Source organism: Armigeres subalbatus, chromosome 3 (assembly GCF_024139115.2).
Source record: "Armigeres subalbatus isolate Guangzhou_Male chromosome 3, GZ_Asu_2, whole genome shotgun sequence".
Taxonomy (NCBI): domain Eukaryota; kingdom Metazoa; phylum Arthropoda; class Insecta; order Diptera; family Culicidae; genus Armigeres; species Armigeres subalbatus.
The window spans coordinates 304,736,114-304,756,033 of NC_085141.1; the positions used below are offsets into that span (position 1 = coordinate 304,736,114).

A 19,920-nucleotide genomic window follows, 5' to 3' on the forward strand; every position below is an offset into this window, starting at 1 on the left:
CGTTCGAATCGCGCCGGGGACTAAGACAAGGTGATGGACTTTCGTGCCTGTTGTTCAACATTGCGCTAGAATGTGTCATGCGGAGAGCCGGGTGTAACAGCCGGGGTACGATTTTCAACAGATCCAGTCAATTTATTTGCTTCGCGGATGGCATGGACATTGTCGGCCGAACATTTGCAAAGGTGGCAGAACTGTACACCCGCCTGAAACGTGAAGCAACAAAAGTTGGACTGGTGGTGAATGCGTCAAAGACAAAGTACATGCTTGTGGGTGGAACCGAGCGCGACAGGGTCCGCCTGGGAAGCAGTGTTACGATAGACGGGGATACCTTCGAGGTGGTCGAGGAATTCGTCTACCTCGGATCCTTGCTAACGGCTGACAACAACGTTAGTCGTGAAATACGAAGGCGCATCATCTGTGGAAGTCGGGCCTACTACGGGCTCCAGAAGAAACTGCGGTCGAAAAAGATTCGCCACCGCACCGAATGTGTCATGTACAAGACGTTAATAAGACCGGTAGTCCTCTACGGACATGAAACATGGACAATGCTCGAGGAGGACTTGCAAGCACTCGGAGTATTCGAGAGACGGGTGCTTAGGACCATCTTTGGCGGTGTACAAGAAGACGGTGTGTGGCGGCGAAGAATGAACCATGAGCTCGCCCAACTCTACGGCGAACCCAGTATCCAGAAGGTAGCTAAAGCCGGAAGGGTACGATGGGCAGGGCATGTTGCAAGAATGCCGGACAGCAACCCTGCAAAGATGGTGTTCGCTTCCGATCCGGCAGGTACGAGACGACGTGGAGCGCAGCGAGCGAGATGGGCAGACCAGGTGCAGAACGACTTGGCGAGCGTGGGGCGTATTCGAGGATGGAGAGATGCGGCCTCGAACCGTGTATTGTGGCGTCAAATTGTTGATTCAGTGTTATCTGTATAGATGTAGACTAAATAAATGAATGAAATGAAACACGTCCTAAATGTACACCAGTTTCCCCCACCAGTGATACAATTTCAAAAAGCTCGTAAAAGACGCATTTCATTACACAGGAGTGAGATTAATTTAACAAAAGAAAATCATTTTTATCTACCTAGAATCGATTGAATTCATCGTTCAATCGAGAAACAATTTTTAAACAGTTATAATTGTAACGTTTATACAAGGTGAAAACTGATCGAAGTTTGAGCTAAAAATTTTAGCCTAAAATGTAAAGTTGTAAATGCAGCCAAGTCCTATTTGCTATCCGATAGGAGCGCTGCATGCGCCTGGCTGGTGTATTTTACATGAAAAAATAGCACTTTTCATATAATGAATTTAGACAATTTTCATACGTTATGTGTTACTAATCCAATGCAAAATGATGAACAGGTAATCAAATTTGCGTCCCAATGGGGTTTCTCAGCTTTGTTGCTGAAGTCAGTAATATACTTAGGAGCTGCGTCTGTCTTTTTCATTTAATTGAAAAGCATAATTCTGCAATTCCACGCAATACTGAGATGTTTTTTGAAAGATTATGAACTAAGCTTTCTGGTAAAGTAAAGTTTGTTGCAGTAAAGTGTTACTTAACAGGAAATAATTGGACCTAGTTTCGACGACACTTCAAGATTCTTCGTTTTGGCTCAAACCATAAGTGGATACCCTACTAGGAAAGAAGCGATAGCACAAGAAACAAGGGTGTGATCTTGGCCACAGAAAGTGAACAGTCAGCTCTGAGTTGGAGGACCAAAACAAACAAAAAAAAAACCTGTGTCACATCCTTGAACAAAAAATCTAATGATTCGCAACATCCAAAGAAGGATGGACGTTCTGGTACATACCGTCAGCATAAAAATGTTTAAAGCTCTCCAAGTAAAACCTCCACCATACTCAGGGGACAGTTGGTGTGTTTGAGCGCTTCATTGTGCGTGGCTCTCATTCAGGAACCATAGGTGAACAGAAATCGAATACCAAGATATCAAACTAGCGATCGGCGGGAAAGATCTTTTCAGAACCACCATTTTTTTAGAAAAGAAGGTTGAGTCGAGACAAATTTTCATCAAATTGCAAATCATATTCGCTTGGTGACAGTAGAAAGTTTCCGTTGGTAGCAGATTCACAAGTGCGCGTCAGAGGGAGACGCTGAAAAATATGATTCACATGGATGGCATCCAGTAGCAGTCAAGTAAATTTTTTTGTCAAGATTGTTATTTGGTTTTGTTGCTGTTTGTGATTGGAAAGGCTCATTATTGAAAACAAATCGGTTCTTCCCAAGATCCGTTTTCTATACGAAAGAAACCTGATCCGAGAAAAAAAATTCTTGAAAATACTAAACTTGTTAGATTTTTTCCAAAATTGAAAATAGCCCGAAAACACTAAATCGACTTAAGCCACCTCGAAATTTTATCCGAATTAGCTGAAAATTTGACAGGAGGCTTATTTTAGCATAAGAAAATTGTAATTCTGGGCTGACCTGTTAAATTTTTGATACTTTTTGAAAACATGAAGAGGTCTAATACTCATGCTGTTCTGTTCTGACTTGATTGTGAGTCGATTGTCACCTGTTCGAGTATACTTGAAGTGGCTTTTTCTGTCCATGGGAGGAAATTCAACCCATGCATTGGAAACTGGGTACATAGAAAGCTAATCAATCGACAAATCTAATTCGAGTACAGCGGTTCTCGCATTATTGTTAGAACCTCGAGGGCGTGTCCCCAATGAGGGGTGCTCTCCCCTTGCTATGAACTCTTGCAGTGGATGAACTACTGGATAGCTTGGAAAGAAGGTTCTTGTTTCAATGCTTTCACGGGTCAACTACAAAGAAAGGGCGTAGACTAGACTGCATCAATTGCAGATAGATTACCCATCTGAACTCAGTGAACAAAATTCGGTCGCGTATTTATTTATTGGACTAAGACCGATTGAAAAAAAAAAACTTTGACGACGAATACCAGGCAAGTTTTGGTAATGGCTGATCAACAATGGATCTTTGATAAATTCCGGAAGTTCAAATATGCAGACTCGCCATCTTCATTGATTTTTAAAAAGTAATCAATTGAGTGAAAATAAATGAACTGGTGCGGATAATGTCTGAACGTGGTTTTCTGACTGATTAGGCTGAATCAGGCTAAAATTTCAGTATTCAGAGTGCAGATCTTTATGTGTCCCTGTTCCTTTTTGTGACTTAGATGGACTGAAGCAGAGTGATACGTTTTCGGATTTGTTGTTCAGCTTTGCACTCGGGGTGCGAATAGAAGACCTGAGATGCAAAGGAACAGCTCTCACACGGTCGCATACGCTCATGGGCTTCGCGGTCTACCAAGGCAAAGTATCTAGTTGGAGATAGGAACAGAGGTAGACCTAGTGGGATGAAGTAGGATGTGTTTGAAATTGTTGTTATAATGACGTTTTCAATCAATTGAAAAGCCCGTAGCTATTACGAATAGGGCCTTCTACGACTAACGTGACCAGCTTAGGTCATGCAAAATGCAGGAAAAAGACGAAATAGTCTTTTTAATAAAGGCAATGATAATAATACAGGCACAAGTAGCGTTTAATCAATGTTCTTTCGCTCTTTTGCGAGAGAAAAGGTCAGATGTAAGGAAGAAATAGATAACGGAACTGCCCTACTTAGATTAATTTGTCTGTTATTCAACTCATCTGTGTTCTTCGGCGATTAAATACATGGTGCATGGAACGTTAAATAACTACTGTTGAAACTTAAATCATAAACAAGTGCGGGATAGCTTTGCAGCGTGCATCTATTGATTGATTTGATTCGATGACGATGACATCTGAGATTTCTCGGAACGATATAAAATCAACGTAAAATCAATATCGGAAAACATACTATCTAGAAATAATATGAAAGTAAAAACACACAATTAATGGAACCAAACTTATGAAACATTTTCCATCCCGTTGTCTACTTTGAGTCGGGAAACATAACTCAAAGCCATTCCTTCTCCGTCATGTACAGATTCTAGTTTGAACAAGCTTTTTTTAAATTTTGTTTTCTTATGTACAAATTTACAAACATGGATGTAGATTTGTGCCGGTATTGTGCTTTGATCACTTACATTCATTCATTGGAACGTGATTGCTTTCTATAATTGTGGAAAAGTGTGCAAGATGTGCGCAAGTGCTCCAATCTTGAGAAAATCTTTTCTGTTTCATTTTCCTCATTTCTTTTTTCAGCTATCGATTTAAAGGATTTAACGAGTGAAGTGTACACAATTTTGCCATTAGGTTGTTTCAGAGACAAGGGCCCGACCCTTCGGAGAGTGTTGGGGTTCTCGACGGCGGACGATGTTTTGTTACTCATCGTTAAGATTTAGGAATAGGAAATCAAAAACTGGAACGCATGAACTCAAACGGAACGCAAGAAGGAATTAAAAAACCGAGGGACACAGTCGATGCCTGACAAGAAACTATGCAAACGATAAGATGATGGTGTGTGATGAGTATGGATGATCCGAACTAAAGAGAGAATTATACGATTAGTACGCGCAGAAACGAAATCAAGCTAGAATTTTGATTAGTATTGGTTCTTTTAGTAAATTTTGGAATGCCAGAATAGTATACTGTAAAATCGGAAAAATCAAAATTATATTATACGATCCAATGAATAATACAGTCGATAACCAGAACAAGATGATGATAAAAAGCGTTTAAAAGGAAGCTCCGAACCACTTACCTCCGGTGATTGTCAAAGTAGCGAATTCGTACTCGGCGACGGTGAATCCTGCGTTGTTGTGAGCGGTCACCCGCAGATTGTACCACGTGGCTGGTTCCAAATCGAGCACAACAAAGTTGCCACCGGGTTTCACATTATTCGAAATTTGATTCCAATCGAGTTGATCCCTACATCAGCAAAAACAAAAAAAAAATAGTTAGATTCAATCGAATTAAGTTTTATCCTTCATCGATAACTTTTTTGGCATTCCTGGAATTATAAAAAAAAATCTTTTCTTTTAAACCAAATCGTTATACATATCAGTCAGTCACAAATCTCGTAAGAAAAAGAAAACAAAAAATCAGTCGTTCTAAATATTTAAAATCTGCAAATCAACAAACATGAATGAATAATGCCAAAAAAGATATCAAAAAGAGGGAGAGACTTAAACGTCGGGCAAAGACACGAACTTCTTCTTGTTTTCGACGACGAAATGCGACATGCGACAGCCGCCGTCCTTCCAGGCGGGCAAATGCAGCGTGATAGAATTGGATGAGGCCTCGATGAATCGTGACTTCTCTGGCAGCAGTGGCTTCGATCCTTTGGTCCGGGTGTTCAGAATATCCGAAGGTTCACCGGCACCGATGGTGTTGTAAGCGGTGGCGTACACTTGATACCGCGACCCGCAGTACAGGTTTTCGATCGTGTATTTTGGAGCATCCAGTGCAACGTCGATCGTTTCCCAGTCACCGAATTCCGGCTTGTAGTGCAGGGTGTATCCTTGGAGGGGAGCAGTATCGGATTCATGGGGCTTCAGTTTGACGGCAAGTGAGTCGGTTGTGGTGGCAGTGAGCGTTAGTTGAGGCGACTGTGGAGGAGCTAGGATGATCAATCGGTGGGTAATGGAATCTTTGGCGATTGAGTTCTCCGCCGTGCAAGTGTAGTCTCCTGCGTCCTGTCGGATTACGTCCTTAATAAATAGAGATCCTTCCGGTAGCTGACGGATGCGTTCATTGGGGACAAATTCCTGACCCTTTATTCTCCAGGTAATATCTGGTGTAGGCGATCCTACGGCAAGACATGGCAGTTTGGCATCCTCCTTGAAGGTGGCAGTAAACGTATCATCAAACGAGGCAATCTTCGCTGGAACCTTATCGCTTGGCATAGCTGAGAGCATCTTCGATCGTTGACCTTCGCCGATTGTTGTGCTTGCCGTAACCCAGAAGTCGTACTGTTGGTTCTTCTCCAAGCCGGAAGCTTCATAACTCATCTGATAGGAAGGCACTTTGTGGCTCTTAGGTTCTTGGTCGCCGATTTTAATGTAGACTGTATATTGTAGGATAACTCCATTCGGTTGAGATGGTGGTTGCCACGAAACCAGAATCGATCCTTCCGACATGACTAAAGCCTTAACTGCGGTGGGTGCTTCGGGGACGTCTTGCTCGGTTTGGCAGTGAATTGGAGCACTACGAACGCCATCACCACCAGAGGTTGTGGCCAAAACTTGCATAGTGTAGTTGGTATACTTCTTGAGACCATGCAGAACAGTATCGCTAGAGGCAGTCTTCTTGTAGTCCTTATTCTTGTCATCGTTAAACAATTCACTTGGGGAGTAAACAACTTTGTATCCCTTGATCACACCATTGGCGGATTCTAGCGGAGGGCTTACCCACGAGACACGAATGGTTTGGGAAGTGAGCGTGGTGCACATGGTATCACTCGGGGGCTGGTCTGGAGTTCCTTCGGCGGTGTACTGTTTCTCTTCTTCGCTCATTGGGCCAGGTCCAACCTTATTGAAAGCTTGGATGACGATCGAATACTGAGTGTAAGTTTTCAGATTGTTGATCTCCAGACTGTGTTCCTTGCCTTCACCGCCTTCCAAAGAATAGTTCACCGTTTCATAGATATAAGACGAGTTCTGGGAAGTCTGCTTAAACCCTACGTAATAACCCAAAATGTCACCATTCCATTCCGCGCGTGGTGGAGCCTTCCAGCTAATTCGAAGCGTAGTCTGATTGATTGGTTCCACCTTGATAGCTTGTGGCTTACCGGATGGAGCCTCTTCAGCAGTGATAATCGTAACAACTTCCGACGAATCTGATCCATTGATTTCATTTTCAGCGATGATTCGGATATTGTACGTTGTGGCAGGACTCAGTTTCTGTACTTGTGCTTCGTTGGTGTGACCAGGAACAATTACGCTATAAAACAAAATATGTTTACAATTTGATAATAAAACAAACTAAAGAAATCCATACCGATCAACATCATTTTCCCACGTTCCTCGAGATCGCTTGAACTCAATAATGTACCGCTTCAGAGGGGAGTTTCCATCGTATGGCTTGGCCCAACTCAGTTGCACCGTTCGGCCAGATTTGTCCAAAACTTTCAGGGCGTAAGGCATTTCCGGAGCCTCTTGAATGATCATATTGATACTAGCGTCGTCACTTCCGAAAGCATTGGTTGCCATGCAGGTGAATAGAGCCGAATCGCTTCGTTCGGTACGCTTGATCGACAGACTAGACATAACTCCATCTGGACGAATCTCCTCTCTACAGAAATAAACAACAATCTCAATGACAATTAATACAAGTAGCTTAATTAACGGATCCTACCTAATAGTGTAGCGATTATCGGATTTCGGGTCCAGTCGGATGTTGTTCATGTTCCACAGAATACCGATCGGTTTCTCACCCTTGGCTTCGCACTGCAGCACTGTCGGTTCCCCACGGCGAGCCGTTTGGTTGCGCAGCTTTTCCGTGAACTCCGGTGGGGCTTGCACACTGATCAATATCACCGCACTGAGACCCGAGCCAATTCCGTTGATCGCTTCGCACAGATAGTAGCCTTCGTTCGATTTCTGAATGTTGTTGATGAACAGCGATCCCTCTTCGACGCGGATGCTCGAGTCGTTCGAGCGGAGATCTTTGTACTCTCCAGGGGTGTCACCTGAAGCGGGGGTAAATCCATACTGAAAATTTGCGCTCGCAACCCAAAATGGGGGGTACTTACCGATTGCCTTCTTCCAGCTGACCTGAGGCTTCGGGAACCCATCGGCTTTGCATTCGACCTTTGCGTTAGAGCCTTGTGCGAATGCCTTATCAGTAGGCTCGAGAATCCACCTTGGTGGGACTGATTTTTGTTTTCAAGACAGGTTTTAATTGAAGTTGACAGAAAAAAGTTAAATTAGTGATCCATAGAACTCGGATATGGGCCATACGGAAATGGTGTTACCTTGACTGGGAGTTTTGAAAGACTTGTTCATGGGTTTGCGTCTGTTCTACAGTATTAGTTGTTTCAGTACTTACTCAACGGTATTCAATGATTACGATTAAAATCAATTAATAAAAGTTGGTCGGAGGATTTCAAGTTGCTTCTATTTTTGAATTTGTTAAAATTGGTCAACTTGAAAATATTCCAAACATATGATAATATATTATATTTGGTTAAATGTTATGCCTAATATGAGAACATGTAAATTGTTTGCTTCAGAAACATGCTCATATGAGATAAATATGGACCATGTGAATTCACGGAGGATGATTACTTTCTAATAACATTACGAATTGCAAAAGAAGCCTCACCCGCGAGTCTACATTGTCTCCATCATTGAAGCAAATTACATGCAATAATATAGATTTCAGAATTTGAATACAACAAACAAATATTCGATCCAATTTAAGAATATTTACTTTTCGAATTACACTATACATTGATTTATATTCTCTTATTTTGTTCATCATGCTAGTTTGATAGACAAATTATAATACTAGCACAATTTTAGTATTTGTACATACGATATTTTAGAATAATAAAAAAAAATGTTCCGGTGAAAGAAAACTAAACTATATATAATCAAGCTATACCATTATTATCAAATAGGCGGTTTCTTTCAATTTAGTCAAAATCCGAAATCTGAAAAAGTCATTTAACAGAATTGTATTTTTGTTACGATGGAGAAAACGAACAGGAAAATCGAGAAAAATCAACAAATTTTATATTTAGATCCTGATTCATAAACGCCCATTGGCGACGGCCTTTGAGAACAGTATCTCGAAAGCAACTAACGTTCGGATTCACAAACAATGCTGATGGTCAGGATTACGAGGGCGTAAATGCATTGATTAATTATCTCCAACGAAGCTTTAATTCTTGTTAATGCAACAAATTTCGGCAATTTTCCGTACCTTTTATGATTTGGGGTGATAAAGGATAGTTGCATCTTGCACGAGAAATCACAATCAGGAGCCACGCAGAATGGATACGTTTTGACCGTTTTTCCACTTTTTTCAAATGATGAAAATAATTTTCATCGAATTTTAACACCGGACGATACACAAACGTTTTCGTAGCCAAAAATATCCCCCTATGCAAAATTTGAGCTAGATCGGACATGATATAGGGGTGCTCAAAATTAATCAAAAAAAAATGTTTTCACACACAATGGGGAATTTTTTTTTGTTTTTTGATGCCAAAGGACTCAAAAAACATGAAACTTTGAGAATTATTTTTTTTGAAAAAAGGCTATTTTGGGACTCCGAAAAAATTTCTCGCTTTTTTCTCACAAGAGAGAAATATTTTTTTTGTTTTTATGATGCCAAAGGACTCAAAGTGCATGAAACTTTGAGGATTAATTTTTTGAAAAAAATCAACATTTTTGGTATACTTATCGAAAAAAATTCTTATGGCGAAAACAATTTTTCATCGAATTTAAAAACCGGAAGCCCTAAAATATGCCCCTATGCAAAATTTGAGCTCTTCATTTTTTTTGATGACGGACATGATTTAGGGGTAAATTCGATGAAAAATTGTTTTCGCCATAAGAATTTTTTTCGAAGTCCCAAAACTGTTGATTTTTTTCAAAAAATTAATTCTCAAAGTTTCATGCATTTTGAGTCCTTTGGCATTAAAAAAACAAAAAAAATATTTCCCCCTTGTGAGAAAAAAAAAGTTTGATTAATTTTGAACACCCCTAAATCATGTCCGATCTAGCTCAAATTTTGCACGTTTGCGTATCGTCCGGTGTTAAAATTCGATGAAAAAAATTTCATCATCTGAAAAAAATTGCCAAAAATGTTCCAAAAATGTTCTAAGAGAAAAAATCGATTTTTTCAAATTTTTCTTTTAAATTGGGGGAACTGCTCCTTGAATTCATACCATGTTCCCAAATCAATACCATTCGAAAACAAAGAATTGGTGTGCAAATTGTTTTATTTCTCATTTTTGTGATTTTTTCAGCAGTGAGCATGCCGGATAACAACAAAACATGACACAAATGGAGCCTAAATTGCCTGTTTTGCGAATGTTATTGATATAGGAGCTTATTATTAATAATGGAAAAGATACCCTACATTAGATCTCGACGTTTCATGCATTTTTAAGTTATTTGGCATCAAATACAAAAATTCGATTTTCGACTTTTCCTTTGGGGAAAATTTTCATGAGTTAAAATTTCCAAACTTTGGTGAATTTTAGGCACCTCTAAATCATGTCCGATTTAGTTCAAATTTTGCATGGGGTCATATTGTGGGGTAACGAAACTTGTGAGCAATGTCGTTTTTTGAAATTCAAAGATGTCATTTTTGTTGGCACCCTACTGAGCCTGCCAAATCAACGAACTGGTAAACAAAAACTGCAATGACCTCAGCATCAGCTTATACCCGGTAAGGTTCAATAGGCATATCTCGCTTAACAATTGATTAGGGCCTACAATGAAAAGTAAACAAATTCAATTTTAACACCCTTCGATAGCATGCTCTAATAGCTACTAATAGTATAAAAATGTTCCACATCTTCAATTAAATTACTTAGACAAAACTAATTTTTGATTGGGCCTACAACGCATTATTTTCAAAATATGTGTAGGTCCACCCTAGAAAACGGCCAAGCCACTCGTTTTTTTCTGTCTGGGATAAGCCTTCTCCAACTTCGGGCCCATAACGGGATTTTTTCCGAACCGTCATCGGCCCAACCTCGGAGAGAGAAAATTTCCCCTTCCTAAAAGCCTTATCCCGTGTTTACTTCGAAAAATGCCGTAAACAAAGGGTCTATGAATGACAAGCAAATGCAGAATGACTTATCATGAAGGCCTATTCCGCAGAATTTTTTTAATTTTTTAAAGACTTAAAATTTTATTTTAACGATTTCGACACATTTTTGTATGTTTTCGATGCAATTAAGGTTATGGATGGATGGATAGTGTTGATTATGTGCTTTTAGGAGTTTTTGCTGCCTAAAATACCATAAACCTGGGAAATAGGAATAGAAATTGTTATGCATTTTTTTCGAACGGCATTTTTTCAATGTTTACGTTTTGGTTGTAGGCCCTTTTCAAATGTTACGCGAGATATGCAATTCTAGTAACAGAAATAAATAATCAATCTTAAGGACAAGCCTTCCGAAATCAAAAACTAAATGCACTTGCGTTTTCAAGGGCACCTCATTCAAAACGGAAGCCACGCTTAACTGTCATTTATATTATTCCACGCATGCTGCGACGCAGCAAAGCTGGAATAATAAAAACGACAATTGTGCGGGACTTGTGTTTTGAGTGTATTTAGTTTTGGATTCCAAGCGGCTTGTCCTTAACGGGTATAGTCATTTCTAAAGGATGGTTCAAAAAATCGATTTTGTTACACATCGCTCATCTGATTCTGTCTCATGTTCTGAATGTATTCCAAAAATATGAGCCGATTTGGATAAAATCTGATTTAGCACAAGCCGTTTCAAGCTTGCATGGAAATTAGTATGGGGAAATTAAAGATTTCATGATACTTAGTACAACGCTTCCCCATTAAAAGCATCACGCTGACATCCATCTACTCAGTGACTGAGTGAAATTGTAAAGCCTGTTCAGTTTATTGAGAGTACACTTTTACATGACGATATAAAACAGACATATTGGTCAATTTTGCTGGAGTTTACTTTATCGTATATTATAATACACTGTAAATCAACTGGAGTTTTTGAAAAGAGATAAAACAGTTTAAATCCAACAATATGGCAGCTTCTGTCAAAGCTTCTCAAATTTCGAGTAAACATAAGTTACCCAACAGTTATAAGCAAAATTTACAGTTTGTAAAAAAACGTAAATCGGCATGTCAACAAAATCATCACGAAGATCGGAAAGAAACACACTGTCAATGATTTGTCGATATCCAGATACAGTAGAGCCTGTGACAGCCCGAAAACGGAATATAAACGGTTGGAGCTGTTGAAAAACCAATAAATTGAGATTGTTATGAATATTGCAAATTTCTGAGTTAGAATTGTTCGTTGATAATTGGATTTCATTTCTAGAAGGTCGGATAGAATGTATATTCAACGAAAAAAAAACAGATTTCTAAAAAGATTGATGGTTTACAAATCATCGACAATACAAGGTGTCCTCTTTATAAACAGAACAGTCCTTATAGCCCTCTCTTTACTTCTCACAGAAATTTTACAAAACTATGAGCAGTCCTGCTTTTGATGGAAATAGAGTAATATATCCGTGGGAAGCAAAGAGATTGCCATCCATTTTACTCCGTCACTGGATAGATGAAAGTTAGAGTGATGTGAAAAATAAACCTACATAGCTACTAGGTATACGCAGTAGCTTTCACTCAACAAAAATCACATCTTGATGGCCCCAATAATTATTAATCGATTTTAACGGAGGTTCCAAATCTTCAGTTATGATCTAATGATCACTAATTATAACCCTTGTATAATTATCTCAATAATCAAATGGTCATCCGTATTCACTACACAGGGTTTGCAGAAATCGTACTCATTAGATAACGATCAACGATAATAGAGAGGCAAAAGGAATTATTTAGGGAATATCTGAAGGAATTCCTAGAATTCCTTCTTTGAATTTTCGAACGATGCTTTGCAAAGGAATTTCTGTATCTATCTCCGCGGTAGATTCCTGAGAATTCGTCGAAAGAATCCCTGGAAAAAATACGGAATTCCTGGAGGAATCTACAAAGAAATTGACGAAATTCAAGTTCTTTTGGAAATTCCTTTAGGAATTTGTTGAGAGCCAGTTCGCGAGAAGCGCGACCCCCTTTCCAAAGGACGTTGCAACGATGTTTTCCGATTTGAATGAAATTTTCAGGATTTGGGCATATATGTGAAAGAAGACATTTTGCAAATTTTCAGATTTTTTCATGGGGGAAGTGCGATTTTCTTAGATGTTCTCGAGTTAGCGCTTCTGAATTATATATGAAATAAAAGCTCTTTATTTCCTTTATTGCCCCATGGGTTTAGTTTTAGTTTTTTATCTTAGATCTGTTGGTGAAAAATATTCCATTAGAAAAAAGGACCATTGGGGGGTCCCGTAGCGTAGTTGGCTACACGTTCGCCTTACAAGCGGATGGTCATGGGTTCGATTCCCATCCCCTCCACCAAACCCTCGTCAGTCGCCGGATCCACAGCCCATACGATGGCGTTTTGGGTACGCGCCTTACCGTCACGGCTGCCTGATGACGACTGACAACTTGTTTTTCTCGGAGGCATTCCTCCAACGATACGCTGATAAATGGTAACCGAACAATGCAACGATCATTGGATGCACGGCATGGACAAACGGACACAATTGACTTTTGGTGAGAAGGACTGGCAACGACAACAATAATAGTAATGGAAATCTAAAAATAGATTCTGCGTGGATTCTGTACAGCAGAATCTCGGAATCTCGATCTCGGCACAGTAGCGGTTAAGAAACACAGAGTGCCTACCAAAATATAAAAAAAGGGATAAAAAAGGACCATTTTTTATCGAAAAAGTTCATCTTCTCTAAAAGTAAACAATTTTATAACCATATTAATCACTTGGTATAAAGTATCAATTTGATTTTGTACTCAGCGTGCAAAATTAAAACAAAATCGGTCAGTCACCGCCAAAGTTATTGCTTTTTTTTTAATTTCGTCGGTTTATATTGTCTTCTTTTACATATATGAACAAATCCTGAACATTTCATTCAATTCGGAGAACATCGATACAAGAGGGGGTCACGCTTCTCGCGAACTAGCTAATCTGACGGATTGCTAAAAAAATTCCTTAAGGAAATTCCGGAGGATTTTTCAAAAGAATTCTTAGGCATATTTTGGGAGAAATTTTCGGAAGAATTCGTAAAGGAGTTTCAGAAGGTGATTCTAGATTTATTTGATGAGGATTTTTGAAGAAATTATTAGAAGAATTTAGTAATGAATCACTGGAGCAGTTATCGATGGATTACTTAGAGTAATTTACGATGGAATTCCTGTATGAATTTTTTTAGGTATGCATGATAGATCTTTTGGGTGACTAATCGAATTAATTCCTGGGGGTATATTCTCACGAAAAAATTTCTGAATAATATCCTGAACGATCTTTTGGATAAATTCATGAAATATCACCTGAATGAAATTTCTAAAAAAAAATTCTGGAGAAATTTCCGAAGCAACTCCTGAAGTAAATTCCTAAGGAATTCTTGAGAATATCCGAGAATATTCCGTAGAACCTTTCGAAAGGCCTTTATAAATTCTCCAGAAACTCCTTGAGTAAAACAACGTACTATTCGTGCAGGACTTATTCCGGAAAATTTGTTGAAAGAATTCTTCCGGAAAATTATTGAACAATGAAATAGAAAATTCTAAAGGAGTTTTCGTAGGAGTTTTTAAAGGAAATTCGAATGGATTCTGTAAGTAATTCCCAAAAGAATTTGCAAATGAAATTTCCCAAGGATTCCTAAAAAAAATTTCTGAAGGTTTTCAAAAGAGATTCCCGAAAGAATGCTCAAAGGAAATTCCGACGAAATTTCAAAATGAATCTCCAAAGATCTAAAGGAATCTCTAAAAGATATGCTAAAAAAATTAGAGGAATGACCGAAGAAATTCCAATAAGAATTTTTGAAAGAATTTTTGGAAATCTGGAGAAATTCCTGAAGTAAATTTCGAAGGTAATCTAACAATTTCTTTCTAAAGTTTCCGAAGGGATTTATTGAAAAAGTACTACAAGAATTCCTAAAAAATATTGCAAAGCAATCTCTAAATCAATTTCCAAAGAAACTCATGAAAGAATTCCTAAAAAAAGGCAGGCAAATCGGTAGGACTGAAGGAATTTCCGAAGGTATTCCTAAAATAATTTACGTAGATATCCCTGAAGGAAATTCAGAACATTTTACGTTTTATAACGCTCTTGAACATTATAATTTACTCTACAAGAGTGTTATAAAACCAGTATAAAACCAAAACCTTACTATGGAAGGATTTTCCAAAATAATTTCTGAAGAAATTCCTAAAAGAATTCGTAAAGGAATTTTCGAATGATTTTCGATATATTATTTTCGAGCAATTTCCAAAGAAATCTTCCAACTTATTTTCGGAATTACAATTTATTTCTTCAATCTATTTTTGGAAATACCTTTCTCATCTTCCTCGAAAATTCCTTGAGAAAATCCTTTGGAATTTCTTATAGGAATTCCTTCAAGAATTCCTTTGCAATTTTTTCTAGGAATCTCTTCGGAAATTCCTTTGAAAAAAAAAACCTTTAAGGATACTTCTATGAGATCCATTAGATTTTTTTCCCACGGAAAACCCTTCAGAAACTCATTTGAGAATATCTACGGAAATTGTTTCAGGAAAAAATTCCGAAATTCTTTAAGGAGAATTCTTTTTATAAGTTTCTTTATGACTTTCTTTGAAAATTGCCTTAAGATTTTTTGCATCAACAATTATTTGCATTATAAATATTGACAAATAGATGAAGACATGTTTCTTTCATAAAAGCACTGCCGAACAGTGGGAGATAGAATGGAAACACACACACACTCACAATTATTGAAGGATCTTCTTCTTCTTATTGGCATTACATCTCCCACTGGTACATTGCCGCCTCGTGGTTTAGTGTTCATTTGGCACATCCACAGTTATTAACTGCGAGGTTTATTAGCCAAGGTACCATTTTTGTATTCGTATATCATGAGGCTAACACGATGATACTTTAATGCCTAGAGAAATTGAGAATTTATGCACAGGGAAATTGAGAAATTGCTTCAAATTCTTCAGAAAATCCCTTCCGAAAATCTAGTAAAAAAAAATCTTGGAATTCCTTTAAAATATCGCTTAGGAATTTCTTCAGAAATTCTTTTAGAAATCCTTCGGAAGAGCTCCTTCATTCTTTCATAAATTTCCGGAAAAAATCTTCAACAAAATATAAAGCAGGAATTTCAAATGGTTTTACTAAAACGAAAAGGAAGTTCCGAGGGAATTTCTGGATGAATTTATGAAGGACTTTCCAGAGGACTTTCCTACGGAATCCCAGGAGAAATGACAGAAAAATAAAGGCGTAATATTCTAAATTATCTCTGAAGGGAATTCTTGAAGAGGAAAGAATTTTGTGGAGAAATTTTCGAAGAAATTCCTGGAGAAAATTCAAAATGAATTATCGAAGAAATTTCAAAAGTCGGAAAATTTTCGGATAGATTTTGCAAAGGAATTGCTGAAGGTACCGTTTTGACACAAATTCCGAACATGACTCATGTTCCGAACATTCGCTTTTAAAAGGCCATTTTTTTGGCCATTTATTCGTGTAATTCTTTCCATAAGATCTTGAATTCATTTGTAATCTTGATTCTCAGAGCTGAAAACCGATGGATTTTTTAGTTTTAGGGCGTTAAAACGCCAGTGTTCGGAATATGAGTCATGTTCGGGATTTGAGTGAAAACGAAGGAATTCTTACAGGAATTTACGATGGAATTTCCAATAAAATGACCGGAGAAAAATCTATTTGAATTGCTAAACAAAATTCTGGATTTCTTCAAAAATTCTTTCGAAAATAACTCCAAGAAATCCTTCGAAAGTTTTTAAATAATTAATCAAAATTCTAGGAAAATATTTTCACAAGAAAATACTCGCAGATATAATTACTTGTCATAAGACGAGTTTGTACTATCGCATTTAATTCTGGAAATGAAACTCGTCTAATGACAAGTGAAGACGTTTGACTAAAAGCTCAAAATAATCTTCTTATCAGATATAATTAAATTTCTTCAAAATGTTTGATTTGGTGGGTGACGTGCCGCCAGTAGTACTTAGCTAGCTTTGAGAAGTAATCTATAAGATTAAAAATTTCCACAGAGAAGATAGATACTTAAGAGATTCGAATTAGCTTTTTTTTCAGAGATCTGATTTCTTTGCGTTTGGCTTTTCGGAATTTAACCCTCACACGTAGTTCGAATAAATCATTGTTCATATGCATTTTCAGATTTTTTTATACAGTTTTAAGTGTACTCAAGGATTTGGAAGATTTGGAAGAGATTTAAAGTGTTGACGTAAGTACTATAATAGTATTCAAGGATTATAGTTTTTAAAGAATCCTGAGAAACAAATAAAATCCTATTTTCATTGACTTTTTTCAATTAAGTATTTTCAGGATTTTTATTTTTCGATTTGGCGAAATTCATTGTTTAATTATTCTGAAAATATTTCCAGTTTCATTACACATTATCAGATTTTATGTTTCGTTTATGAAATAAGTGATTTTTTTGTTTAATTTTTTTAACAATATTTCAAACATATTTTTAAAATCCCAAAAGTGATTATTAAACAGAATTTCAAATTTAAGGTAATTTTAAATCTAAATAAATGTTTTGGATTTGGAAGAGTATAAATCTCTCCGATATCAAATGATGGATGTTCAGGAGAAAGGAAGGTAAACATATGAAATTATGAAAAACTAGTTTTATTGGTAGGATTGATTTCCACTAGACAAGCTGTATGTAAATTTGATCCTGTTTCGCGGCACATTTGAATTTCATCCGCTTGACACTGATTTCAGCTTAGTGAGTTTTTTTGTAGGAATTATCGTTTTTCATTTGAAATTTTTTCGTCAACATTTATTCAACGTTCAACAATTATTCTTTTTACCTATTTTCTTTGAAGTGAAAGTAATGCAACGAAACATAGATAATGCGTGAAACTGAGTTCCGTCCATCCCGATGTTTTCGTTTAATGATTTCATAACGTATGATCGATATTCAGTTGATTTCTTTTTCGCTTAATTTAGAGATTAAGACTAAATAATCGGTATCAACAGCTAACACACTTTTAATGCTTTGGGCTGCATTCGATTAAATTGGATTATGTGCGTTTGGCCCATCGCACGACCCAAAGCCAGGAAGTTCATGCCAATGCTGTGAAACGGACGGCACGGAGGGCTATCGAGTCGTGAATGAAAAACAACTGCAAATTCTCTTTCAGGCCACTAAATAGTGACCGTCATCGAAACAATCCGAAGATAAAGCTGATATTTTGTATACAGATGTTAATCTCACTTAAAGTAAAGAAGTATTTATATTACCGAACACTTAATATTTAAATTTGCAGGAGAAAACTGTGTACATTACATACGCAGAGTTACACTTTTCTGAGTATATGCTTGGCGACTGAGGATCTTCTATGCGAGCGAAAATAAATTATCATCCCCTTGATATTATGTTACCTCTAACGAGAGTACAATTGGAAATAAAAAAAAAGGAAAAAGTTAAAAATGTTGTGGTTTATTTGAGTTCTCCTAAAAAAATGCCAAAAATATGTCAAAAAATGGTCGACGCAATGTATGAAAAGTCTTTCAAAAATCATCCCTTTTTTCAAAAACCTATTTGTAACACCTTTTCTCGAACGAACATGCAAAAGGCCCACATCGCTGTAAAAAGAGCAGCATACACACATATATTGGTAGCAGTTAATAACGGGGACAACTAAAAAGTGGGATTTTCAAGGATTATTAGCATGCACAACTGTACAGTGCACCGGTTTGGAATAAACCCAACTGATTTGGGAGTTGTTTTATTCGAAATCCGGCATCAATGATTTACAAACTCAAAACTGTTTGTGGAGCGGGATGGGCAGGATTGATTTTGGAAGAAGAGCCCCGAATTGACGACCTATGCTGGGTTCAAACGGCAGAAGAAATGCTTTCCCGAGGATGGGTAATTGGATTGTGGATTAGAAAGAAGGAAGTGGAAAGCACTTTTAGCCAAAAGATCGCTAAAGTTATCGACGCAGAAGAGAGGATCCCTATGCTAAATAACATACAGAAACAAGTGCAAGCGCGTAATAATTTTGAAGCTGTGACATTCAAGGAAGGATTCGGATAGATCTAGAAAAAATCACAACCGTAAACCGTATATGACCCACCCTTAACAACCAGCTGACTGGTGAAGGCAGACTCCCCAGCACGATTCTTTGCCAGGCAGGTGTAATTTCCCGCATCGGAGATCGTCACCAACCGGATGGACAAAATGGACGAATACTCGTCCAACCGGCGGATGTTTGGTGTGTTCATTTCTTGACCATCCTTCAGCCAGTAGATGTCCAACGGTGCATCGCCGCTGGTTACCGTACACATAGTTTTCGCCGAGCTTCCGCTGTTGAATCCATGGGCGCTAAACGAAAACGGTTCTATGTCAGGCAGTTCTGGAAAGAATGGGACGGGAGATTGTGGAAGGGGAATGTTAGGTGTGGCAATGTGGGAACGAACCATGCAGATAGTTATGCTGTTACTTGGTTTTGTAACGAACCCTTGACCGCCAATTCGGTAGTGGCCGACACGGTGTCGGCATGGTTTGTAGCCTGACAGGAGTAATTCCCGGCGTGATATCCCTGTACGGATTCGATGCTTAAAGTACTGCCCCGTTTGCGATACTCGACACGAACTCCTTGGGAGTTTCTCTTTTCAACGACATTACCGTTGAAAACCCATCGGAATGTCACGGGAAGATCACCGTGAGCAACCGTGCAAATGATTTGAAAAAACTCATCCACAAAAGTTGGATTATCTCCCGTGTTGACCAAGGAAATCTTTGGAGGTACTGTGGAATGGTGGAAGGATGGAAAATAGTTGTTTAATGACAGACGATGTACTAATATTGGATACCGTTAACAACGAGCTCTTCAGAAAGTTCCGTAACACCGGCGTTGTTCGATACTCGACAAGTGTAGTTTCCCGCATGATTCCAATTAATTCCTTCGATGCTCAGTGCTTTTGCTCGCCGACCGAACTCTGTTGTAGTTAATCCAGTAAGGCTGTCGATAGCGCTGATCGCGTTTCCATTCAGTAACCAATCGATCTTGAATGGGAAATCCCCGGAGATTACACTGCATTGTATCGAGGCTGAGTCTCCGTAGTTCATTGGTTCCGTACCAAAACTAAATGGCAAAATCTTGGGAGGGACTGAGATTGGGGGGAGGTGTTAGGATGTGTCTAAATCACACAGCTACAGACGCTTAATCTAACGTAATGCAA

At 38.2% G+C, this 19,920-nt stretch overlaps 1 protein-coding gene across 1 annotated transcript in view; it reads right to left on the minus strand.

Annotated features, from left to right (window-relative positions):
- LOC134225076 (cell adhesion molecule Dscam2) overlaps window positions 1–19,920 on the minus strand; it is a 246,615-nt gene that overhangs the window by 45,867 nt on the left and 180,828 nt on the right. Inside the window, exons 12-16 of the mRNA XM_062704860.1 lie at window positions 7,660–7,779; window positions 7,263–7,596; window positions 6,906–7,199; window positions 5,118–6,848; window positions 4,669–4,835 (exon numbers count right to left, since the gene is read on the minus strand). Of these exons, the coding sequence (XP_062560844.1) occupies window positions 4,669–4,835; window positions 5,118–6,848; window positions 6,906–7,199; window positions 7,263–7,596; window positions 7,660–7,779 (2,646 nt within the window). The remainder of the gene's footprint in view (window positions 1–4,668; window positions 4,836–5,117; window positions 6,849–6,905; window positions 7,200–7,262; window positions 7,597–7,659; window positions 7,780–19,920) is intronic.